Source organism: Drosophila guanche, unplaced genomic scaffold, assembly GCF_900245975.1.
Source record: "Drosophila guanche unplaced genomic scaffold, DGUA_6, whole genome shotgun sequence".
Classification (NCBI taxonomy): Eukaryota; Metazoa; Arthropoda; class Insecta; order Diptera; family Drosophilidae; genus Drosophila; species Drosophila guanche.
The window spans coordinates 1,915,019-1,926,295 of record NW_022995745.1 but is presented as its reverse complement, the minus strand read 5'-3'; the positions used below and the strand labels follow the sequence as shown (position 1 = coordinate 1,926,295).

Below are 11,277 nucleotides of genomic sequence, written 5' to 3'. Positions count from 1 at the left end.
AACAAATTGATTTGAATAAAATGTAGTCATGTTGCTGTTAAGCAATTCAAACTGCGCGCTAGCTGCACCTTTATTTGACCATCTGGCAGCCCTGATTTCAGCCCAGCAGCTGTTTGCCTACGTAACGCTGTGAATGCCAGCATCGTAGAAGAAGCAGCACGTCAGGGTGACCATTTATGGCATTTAGTATATACTTTTCAAGAAATTTTAACTGCGAAATTTAGTTTAATGTATATTTACGGCAATGGTTCATTTCATTAATTTAACCAATCAATACAATACGCATGTTTTTCAAATGGAAAATAAAAAAACAGTATATTTACATATATAATATAGTATACTTTTAAAACGAGAGGTATATTTCGGTTTATTCTTGAGGGTCGTCCGGTATATTTGATCGTTAAATACGCAGTCACACTGCAACACGTGCGCGCACGATATATTTTGAGATAATTTAAATACCCAAATGTTATAGAAATGGTGGACAACATATCACTGAATGTGAGTGCCAAGGCATCGGCCGGGAAGCCCCAACAGCAGCAAAAGGTGAGTGTGCCCCCCCTCTGGGATTGGCGTGGCAGCCAACACTCAAACTTGTGGCTTTCGTTTCAGAAAAGCGCGCGGCAGCCCGTGGGGAAACGCGCTCCACCATCCAGCAATTTCGATTTCCAATTCAATGCGGAGAAGCCCAAGGTGAAGGCGATAGTGGTGCGGCGACGGGTGCCCAGCAAGGTGCAGGAAAAGGTCCAGGCTGTTTCTCCACTGCCCGCTGCTCGTGTTCCCGCTCCCGCTCCCCCTCCAGCTTCCACTTCCACTTCACTTCTCTCTGGCGATCTCATGTTCAATGCCACTGCAGCCCCGCCGGCTGCCCCAAAGCCCAGTCTGGGCCATGATCTAATGCTCAATGTCAGCGCAACGCCAGTGGCCGCTGCAGTGGCCAAGCCGAAGCCAAAGCCAAAGACCACAAGGGCCGAGCGCATGGGCAGCAAAAAACGCAGCAATCCAGTGTCCAAGCTGAGCGACGCGCAGCTCAAAAGCGCACTGAAGAGAAGGGGCCAACCGGAGAATCCCAACAAACTGCCACGCGCTGGCGACATCTTCAAGGCGCAAATCGAGGAGGAAAGAAAGCAAAAGCTGGCAGCAGAAGAGCCACAACGGGAGCAAGAAGAACAGAAAGAGCAGAAAGATCAGCCGGAACAGAAGCAGGAGGCTGCCCCCACGGTGGCCACCAATCGCTTTCGCACGAAGAAAATTGGCCTCTTCGATCAGAGCGATGTGGAGGCGCTCAAGCAGCTGGGCCAGCGGACGGTGAAGCCTGTGAGGGAGACAATATTCGCGGGCAGCAAAGTGGCGAGTCTCGGGCTGCACGCGCACGCGGTGAAGAATCTGGAGGATCTGCTGAGCATAACAGAGCTTACCACGGTGCAGCAGAAGACCATACCGCATGTGCTGAGCGGCAAGGATGTGCTCGTGCGCTCCCAGACGGGCTCCGGCAAGACGCTGGCCTACGCCCTGCCGCTGGTGGAGAAGCTGCAGGCGCAGGTGCCGCACATCAAGCGCACCGACGGCGTCGTGGCCCTGATCATTGTGCCCACCCGCGAGCTGGTCGTGCAGACGTACGAGCTGCTCCAGAAGCTGCTCAAGCCCTACACGTGGATCGTGCCCGGTTCGCTGCTGGGTGGAGAGAGCCGCAAGAGCGAGAAGGCGCGCCTGCGGAAGGGCATCAATGTGCTGGTGGGTACGCCGGGCCGCCTGGTCGACCATCTGCTGCACACAGCCTCCTTCAAGCTCTTTCGGCTGCAGTTCCTTGTGCTGGACGAGGCCGATCGTCTGCTGGAGCTCGGCTACGAGCGGGACGTCAAGCAGCTGGTGGAGGCCATCGATAAGCATCGGCTGGAGGCAAAGGCAGAGGACGAGAAGCTGCCGCAGCTGCAGCGTCTGCTGCTGAGCGCAACGCTCACCGCCCAGGTCCAGGAGCTGGCCGGACTCGCCCTCAGCGATCCCCTCTACATCGACAACAGCGACGAGGCAGCCAGTGCAGCGCTCAAGAGCAAGGAAGGCTACCAGAAGGACTCGATCGAGGCCCAGTTGGAGCCGGACGATGGCCTCGGTGAGTACCAGGAGGATGTGACGGGCGTGCTCAGCATTCCCGAGCATCTACACCTGAGCTACATCGTGGTGCCGGCCAAGCTGCGACTCGTGGCCCTCTCCTCGCTGCTGGCCAAGGAAATGGCCGCCAGCCCCAAGCAGTTCAAGGCCATCATCTTCATGAGCACCACCGAAATGGTCAACTTCCACCACGACATGCTCAACGAGGCGCTCACCCGGCGCGTACTCGACGAGGATGACGAAAAGGTCAAGGAGAACGATGAGGACTCTGACGACCACGACAATAGCACACCGCTGCTGCAGGGACTGCGCTTCTTCAAGTAAGTCAGGGATAAAGCCTTTTATGTAACTACTCTTGCAAGCATTCAGCTCGCGAGCACATTTATACGAGACTGTTGGCTATAGATTGTACAAAGTAGAGGCTGGGAAGACATGTGCAGAGCTATCTATCCATCAGAGAACTAGTCAGTGGAACAATTAGCAAGGATGGCCAATCAGAAATATCCTTATTACGAGTATTGTACAGGGTTTTTAGTTGAGAAAGTCGTATCCCTTTCTTGAGAATGGAAGGGAATACATGAATATTTTACTTAAATTTATTTTGCTTTTCAAAAAACTAACCAAGATGTTTCAGATAAAAGTTTCACAGAAAGTCTCTCTCCAGCAAAAGACACAGAAAATGTACCCTTAATTTGTTAACGTAATACGTAACACCTGTGGCGTGCAGGACATCTGCAAATTTGTATATTTAATAACCTAAAAGATAAGCAATCAATATTTGATTTGTATGTAACGCAAATTGTTATACAGAAACCTCCGCTCACAGCGCAGAGTTTTCTGCTGTTTTGAGTGTAGTGTGAAGTCAGGTCATATTGTGGCTCAATCTTTATAGCCTACCCAATTACTAGGCATATAAATGGGCAGAGAAATGTGTAGAAATTTTGAAAGTTTCTTGCTCGTAAAATTCTCTCTTATTGCCCCTTGAGCATTTTTTGTTCGTAAAAACGACACGTAAGGGCCGAGGGGAAATGTCCACAAATAGTAGAGACATCTATATGCTAAATATAAGCTAGATAGAAACTTTCTTGTTATGGTTAATGCCAAAATTACGAGCATTTCCAATTCAATTTAAACTTTCAAAAATGTAGCTTGCTGCTATTTTTTTGTGATTTGTTATTTAAAGCCTAAGCTGCACAATTAATTAATTTATAGCCAGAGCAATGCGACGGTCTTCTGTCTGCTTTTTGCTTTGAAATGTTTGGATCTAATCGGTTGGCTGCATACAAATGTAGTTGCCAATTGCCCAAATCAGTCCCTAAATAGTTACGCATTTCAGTGGCATAGAATATTAGCAATGCTGAAAGTGTATTTGATGCTTATCTTCCTTCTGGTTCAGTGTATCGAATCTTCATTGACACTTTCCATTTTGATTTTGCAGACTGCACGGCTCCATGACACAGACGGAGCGTCAGGGCGTCTTTCGTGGATTCAGGGACTGCGCCAGCTGTGTGCTACTGGCCACCGATGTCGTGGGCCGTGGCATTGATGTGCCCGACATTAAGCTTGTGATCCAGTATACGCCGCCACAGACCACGGCGGACTTTGTGCATCGCGTGGGCCGGACAGCGCGTGCGGGCCGCAAGGGCAGGGCCGTGCTCTTCCTGGCGCCCAGCGAGTCGCAGTTTGTGCGGCATCTGGAGAACAAGCGCATCCGCATACAGCAGGGCGACATGTACGCCTATCTGCAGACGCTGTTGCCGCTCGACGACGAGGCGCGTACCGTACAGGAGGCGGCGTCCAATTTGCAGCACAAGTTCCAAACGCTGCTCGAGGATGATCGCGAGCTGCATGAAAAGTCCTGCAAAGGTGAGGCTATCCCTTCACTCGTTTCCCTTTCCTCCAAGTCGGTGTCTCATTCGGCCAGTTCCCATGGCATTTACTTTTCCAACTGGTCCGCTGGACACTCTCTCTCCGTCTCTCTGGGCAAACTAGCAATTTAATTCTTTTTTTTTCACCAAGAGAACATTAATTTTGTAATTATGATTTTTTACGACACAATTCTCGACGCGAAGCGACGCGGCGCTTTTCAACAAAAAGCAGGAAAACAGACAGAAACACACTCACAATCCCACACACACACACACACACACACACACACACACACACACAATCGCTATCTGTGCTATTTTTCCAATTATAAGTTGGACGTTCTCTCCACGCCCCACGCCCCACGCCCACACGCCCACTCGCCCCCAACCCCCGCTTAGCTCTGTGTCTCAGTAGGTCCCCTGGCCCTTGGACCATCATTGACGGGGCAACGCGCGTTAAAAACACAAAAATTATTTCATATTTGAAGTTAATTTCGATTGCGTGTCAAATGGATCCACTCCACGGACACGACCACGACCACGTCCACGTCCACTCCATCCAGCTCTCTCTCTCTCTCTCTCTCTCTCTCTCTCTCTCTCTACTGCCACCCTCAATAGTCAGGGCGGCAAGTGGTCGTGCCGGACTGGGCCGACTCCTTTCATCGTTCTGATCCTTTTTCCTGTTTTTCTGCTTTTTATTTTTTATTTGTATTTCCCTTTCATATTTTATTTGATTTCCCATACCCAGCAGTCGTATGTGCGTAAGGGGTATATAAGTTTTCTTATCGGTGCAATTGTGAATGCAAATTCTAGTAGTCTAGAATCTAGATTTTTCTGCCATTGTTTAAGCTGCAAACCTTACAATGTATTCCATAGTGGTCTACGCTTATAGAAGCCTATTTGTTATGCGTATATCGTACCATTGCAGAACTTCATCTCAGCCTAGAATCAATCTTCGAGCAGACCTTCGCCTTACAGCTCTTGGCTCTTGCGGCTGATCCTAATACTTCCTGTCAGGAAAGTTAGCAGAAGCCAAAGCAAAAGCCTTCATTTATAGCGGGTTTACTTGAGGAATTCTTAAGTAGCTGCTGCCTCACTTTAGTAACTAATTATGTGACGCTGGTGTACGCTCCAAGAAATAGTACAAAAGTTGGCAGAAAAGTTTTGAAAAGTAGGTGCGGATTTGCAAGTCTTTGACTAGAATAAATATCCCTCTTTACAATACAAATTGCACTCCAAATTGAAGGGTATTTCGAGTGCGTGGCCATCAAGTGTCTTTGCCGCTACTACTGTCAATCCCCACCCAATCAATGGTAATGTTAATGTCCTGTTGAAATTGTAATTGCAGCCTTGGCTGGCCAAGGGATAGGAAAAAAGTTAATTAGATGTTACCAAGCCAGCAGTGGCAGCAGGTTGAAGGGTTGTCCGAGTCGTAGCGCCGTCTCACAGGGGTGGGGTTGTGGACAGCAAAAAAATAAAAGACGAAAGAACAACTTTTTCCCATGTTTTCCGATTGAAACATAAAGGAAGAGCTCAAGAAGCACCAAGCAAAGGGGAAAGGGAAACGCTTCTAATCGAACGATGCGACGCCCACCAAATGGAATGCAAAATGAATCACAGGAATCGTAGAGATGGGTGGAGGCGGAGACGGAGGCTAAGGCGAAGGCGACTGATGGCGACTCGAAACAGGAAACGGAAACTGAGAAAAATAACCAAATGGCTTTCAGGCCAAAAACGCAAAACAATAGAAAGACAACCAAAGCCAAATATGATGGAGGAGAAGTAAAAGTAGCGACAGAAGAGCAAACAGCAAAGAGAAATGCAGAAAGGGGAGGGAAAGGCAATTGGCTGATCAGAGGAGAGAAGCGTCGAGTCGCCTGGAGTGGAGTCGAGTTTGTCAAAATGGCAACTCCAATTGCACTTAAGCGCCGAGTCAAGCGTCAAGGCAGGAAGCCACTTGGTAAAACTTAAGAGCAGCAACCAAAATGGGCAAACGGGGTGCACTAGAACCAACGTAGACAGAGATACAAACACAAATACAACTCCTAGGTTGTAGAGAGAGAGGGAGAGAGAGAGATGTATGTATGGGGCTGCAGTTTGCTGCTGCTGCTGCTGCTGCTGCTGCTGCTGCTGCTGCTGCTGCTTTGCTGCGTCCAATCAAAAAGCCATTAAAAAGTATTACGCTTGAACAAAACTGTACAAAGCAGCAGATAAAAGCAGTTAGAACAGCCAGCCAGCCAGCATCATCAGGGAGCAGAGAGAGAGAATAAAGGAGCCAATGTGGCTGAGAGCTGAGAGCTGAGAGAAGACATCCAAAATGTAGGGGAGAGACTCTTCTGGGTGACTGTGGGAATAGCGGGGACCCCCGCATTCCATCAGTAATTGAAACAATTTTCAAGTTGAAATTCACTTTTTGTTCTTCGAATCTCCACAGCGGAATAGTTGGCTTGGGCTGGGCTGGGCTGGGCTGGGCTGTTGCTGCCACCTTTCAACGTTTTGAGTCGAGTGTGCTACAGTGCGTATCAAGGGTGCAAGCACATCTCAAGGGAAACTGCAGGGAATACAATCGTATATTTATCAGCAATAATGGATTTCTGTTCAGTTGTTAGGAAAACAAAGAAACGTTTAGTCTTCATATGACAAAACATTTTAGAGGCTGTACAAAATCCTGTCCGGATGGACCAACCTCAGCGGGTGGAGAGCACTTTTGCTGCCCAGTCAGTTAGTATTCTAGGAGTACATTCTTGAGAGGCAAACAATTTAAATACAGTATTTTATTTGATTAAATTACTTGCAGCAGAAATATAATTAAATGTCAAAAGATTGCCCTTGCCCCAGAAAATGCTGTTTTTGTTTGGACTTCTTTCCTGATCAGATTTCAGATTATACAAATTTATTTTACCAATAGCAAAAATATATCAAATATTTTTGAATTCTCTAATTCTTGGGGTTGAGTTTGAAGCACAAGATTTCCATGAAAATATATTAATGAAATATATCTCAAGACGGTCATCATTTCTGGTCGCTGTGAACTCATTTTCTCATCATGATTCAATTTAGTCTCTGGCATCAAGTAAATACAATTCTTAAGCGAAGCCTTCGTTGAGCTCCACTTTGCATACTAATCCAAATAATTTCTCTGGGTTTTTGCAACTAGCCATCACTCCATTTCTGATTATTTCCACCTACATAAAACATGAATTTTATTTACATTTTTGAACATAGTCATTAAGCGGGAAGTAGCGCCCACCCTGTGGCCATCGGCTGTCCCAACCAACTAAACCCCACTCACTCACTCACTCACACCACTTCGACATTGCCCATCTTAAGCCACTTATTAGCTGCTACTCGTTCTAGAGTATCACATGAGCGAACCGCACACAAAAACAGGCATATTTGCACACAAAAATCCAACGCCAGTGGAAGCAATCCTTCCTGCGAAAAGGCACAAAGCGAAAGCGAAGGGAAAGTGCAAGCGTGGAGGTGGTTGAAGAGGATTAAGAAGGACACAAAAGCAGAAGCAAAAACAATCACAACAATTTGCCACGCCTACAACACCGCAACAACACAAAGCAAATGAAACACACAAGGCAAACCGCATGGACACGCGCGCGCTTTATAAAAATATCCGCTTGCATTTTGGCCTGGCTCTCCGTTGAGTCGTTGAGTCGTTGAGCCGCTGACGTGCGCATTAGCCACACCCCATGGCAGGGTACACTCGACTGCTACAGGGTCACCGCCACCCACTCTTCAATCACGCTCAAATTCCTTGCCAGCCGAGACAATGGGCCAAAACGCTGGCAGGACGACAGGCGGGCATGCGGCAGGCGGGCATGCGGCAGGCGGCAGGCAAAGTAGCATAAAAAGCCATTTTGTGCGGTTTCTGTGGTGAATTCAGTGTAGACTAAGAGACTGTAAGACTGGGAGATGGTATAGAGAGTATAGAGAGTAGTGGCAGCTCGAATGACATTTATTTTATTCGCTACTTCCGGCTGGCAGACGTCTCTAAACATCCGCTGCCGTCATACTTTTTGTTTATTTAATGTCTGCCACTTGACTGTAATCGCATTTGTGGCAATTAAGCCAGACCCAGAGACAAGGGCTTGACTTTGAGACTTTGTAAGCGAGAGAGAGAGAGCCACACAGAAAAGGACCAAAGGACCAAAGAATGAATCGGGTGGGTGTGCGACTGCGACTGCGAGTGGCGGATACGTCGCACGGTTACGGAGTGAAAGGCGAGCCGAGTCTGAGTTAATTGCAGGGGCAGGAACGTCTTTGCATTCATCTCGTCCAGCTTCGTGCCACACCCACACCCAGCCACTTCCCTTTCGTTTGCCTGACATATCCACCCCAGGATATAGCCTGGTCATGGTGGGTGGGTGAGTGGGTGAGTGGGTGCTGCTTGAGGTGTCTCGGATTTGCGGCTTGTGGTTCCTCGCCCTCGCCCTCTCCCCTGATACATGAGCAATCAATTATGAGACACTAAGAGCGGAAATGGAACTGCTTCATTTGCTTAATGATACTAGTAGCTGGGAATTGTTTTTGTTTTTGTTTGGTTTTGGTTTGTGTGTGGGTTGGTTGGACATTAAATAGGCATGGAAATCGACTGGTAATCGACTGCAAAACACTGACTGAAACCCCAAAAGGAAACGTTTCTGAAAACTATTTAGCTTCGGTTTAGATCTGCGATGTTCAAGCTGTAGAAGCTCTGTTTATTTGACTCTTATCTGATAGCCAGAACCGCATATGCCACTCAGCATACTAATTGGTTAGATATAATTACTTTGCTTGTGTGTTTCAATCCATTAGTGCACTTGCAGCTCTAAATGTATGCAAATATATGTGAAAATATCACTAATAGATACTTTTCAATGGAATCTCTCTTGGAATAGCTACGCCAATAGTTCATTTGAGTTGCTTAACCCTGTCTGAGGTTCATGGGTTTTGTTGCGGTTTCAAATGTTTCACCAATCCAGCATCTAGTTGGATCTCCTGTGCCTGCTCCTTCTCTGCTCGTCTGCCACTTCACATCTGCCTTGTTTTTCAGATGTAGATACGCATGGATTGTGTTGTGTGCACATTTCGTTGCATTTTTCATTTCACATCAAATTTACATATCTCTCTCTCTGGAGATGCTTATCGCGGGGTAACAATTGCGGTCTTTGTTGTTGAGTGCCACCGCAGTTGGTAATTTGATATCATTGTTGTATAATTTGGATTTGCCTGGCATAAGTGCTGCGTAATTAGCAAGGACATGCCCGCAACACCAGCCAAATGGAAAGGAAAGGAATAGAACAGAGGAGCGAGAACCCAGCCAGAAACCGAACCACACCGAACCGACACAGAGAGCCAGCCGCACAATGGAGAGACCGACATGGATGTGAAATCCTTTGCTGACATTGCTCATTTGTCATTTTAACAAATTTATTTTGTAATGAATGCGAGACACACACATACAGACACACACACATGTGCTGCGGAGAGCACTTAAGCCAAGACATCAATTAATTCTAAAAGCATTAACAGGCTACATTTTGCCCCCTCTCACGCTCTGTTCTAACCTTTGTTTGCCTCCTCTTTTGTTTGATTTGCAGCCTTTGTGTCCTGGATGAAGTTCTATTCGACATTTCCCAAGGAGCTGAAGCCCATCTTCAACGTACGCATCGCCCACATGGGACACTTTGCCAAGAGCTTCGCCCTCAAGGAGGCACCCACCAAGTTCGCGGGCAAACATGCTGCACCCAAGGCGCCGCCACCCACCAATCGATTGACCTACACGGAGCGGTAAGTTCGAGAAATTCTAGAAGAAAGTGTCGCATCTCTTACACCTTTCCCTTTTGCAGCGATCCCGAAAAGTTGCAGCAGGAGAAGCGCAGCAAGCGACGCATCTACACGACGACAGTCAGCGGGGAAGTGCGTCAGATGCAGCCAAAGGATATCCCGAGCAAGGACCAGAAGAGGGGAGCAGCAGCAGGAGCTGGCGGACCACCGCCAGCAGGTGGTGCCGTTGGTCGCAGCAGCTTCATGAAGAGCCTGAACAAGTCGAGGGCTCTCAACATATCCGAGTTCGATAGCGGCCTCCCATCGGTGGGTCCCGCCAAGCGACTCAAGAAGGCGTAGTTCGTGTAGGGAACCTTCCCAGCCAACACGAGACCGCTTGGAGTCCGGGAGGACACATTGCTGCCAGGCTCTCTTCGGCCACTTTGCGGCTCTTTATGCGCGCCATTTTGCTCCGGCTGCCTGTCCGCCTGTCCGCCGTGCCTGCTCAAGCATTTAATCGAAAAGAATATTGCTCGGCCAGGCTAAGATAGGAAATACAACAACAACAACAACAACAACAACAAAAGCAACAGCAGCAAGTAAGAAATAAGTTTATGTATAAGAAAAAAAGGCTCTGGGAAGAAAAAAAAAAAAACGAAAACGCCAAACGAGATGCGCTCATAAAAGTTTCATTTTTCTCAACTTTTAAGCCCGGACGTCCTGTGGGAAAAGTTGCGTGAAACCCGGCGAGCAGGCAGCATATTTTTTAAGCTCATCTCTCCACACTCCCATGTGCTGCACACCCTTGCGGGGAGTATTTTAGTGAAGTGAATGCAATATACTAATGTATATGGAATATTCTTGATCCATGGAGCCATGTGCCATGTCCAGCCTTGTCTGGCAGCCACAACTAATTGAAACCCAATTACATTAGCAAGAACACAAGATTGAATCCACTGACAAACTATCAGAACACGTTTACAACTTGTATTAGAGAGATTCTGCAAAGAGTATCAAACACTTCGGCCCCCATTCTGTTTCGCTTTCCTTTCCTGTTTTATGATTACTTTTCCCTCTTTAACTTGATGTAATATATAAATATATTTTATTTGATTTTTTTTCTGCCTATATTCTGCTGCTCTTTTTTGTTTCTTTTGTAAGATATTAGAAATCCATTTTCCGCTCACTGCAGATTCATTCAGTTTTGAAAATGTCAGAGAGTGCGGTCCGTGTCCGTGGCAGGGCCGCGGCACGGCACGTGTTGCCTGATGGCTGCCTCGCCTTTTTATGCAACTGAAGCGCATAATTTGTTGGACAAGGCATAAATAAATATCAAAAACATATAAACACTCTCCACCCCTGCCGCCGCTCAGGCTCAGGCTCAGCGATTTGTTTTTTTCGCCTGGCCTCGTTTATGGCCCAAACCACTTTTTGTTGTAACTCTATTTGGACGGGACACAGGACACGTGCCCGCCTTGCCTGGCTGTTTGGTGGCGATTGAGTTGGATCGGTGGCTCCGCGTATTATGGCCCTTAAATGC

The 11,277-nt window shown here is 47.5% G+C and overlaps 1 protein-coding gene across 2 annotated transcripts; it reads left to right on the top strand.

Moving 5' to 3' along the window:
• Positions 1–405: 405 nt before the first annotated feature.
• On the top strand, positions 406–10,867 carry LOC117580994 (probable ATP-dependent RNA helicase CG8611). Of its 2 annotated transcripts, none has more exons than XM_034267798.1 (5): positions 406–546; positions 613–2,429; positions 3,548–3,975; positions 9,572–9,761; positions 9,821–10,867. In XM_034267798.1, exons 1-5 carry the CDS (start codon positions 478–480, stop codon positions 10,095–10,097), a joined length of 2,781 nt encoding a protein of 926 aa, XP_034123689.1. In that variant the 5' UTR covers positions 406–477; the 3' UTR covers positions 10,098–10,867. The 2 variants fall into 2 exon arrangements, with proteins under 2 accessions (XP_034123689.1, XP_034123690.1); XM_034267799.1 differs by having other exon boundaries at positions 409–540; positions 610–2,429.
• Positions 10,868–11,277: the final 410 nt, after the last annotated feature.

Bases quoted from the DNA above. Each gene is read 5' to 3' on its own strand.
- LOC117580994 (XM_034267798.1), top strand. From the start codon at position 478: ATGGTGGACAACATATCACTGAATGTGAGTGCCAAGGCATCGGCCGGG. The intron at 2,430-3,547 runs GTAAGTCAGGGA...TTGATTTTGCAG, and splicing joins CAGGGACTGCGCTTCTTCAA to ACTGCACGGCTCCATGACAC. The intron at 9,762-9,820 runs GTAAGTTCGAGA...TCCCTTTTGCAG, and splicing joins CGATTGACCTACACGGAGCG to CGATCCCGAAAAGTTGCAGC.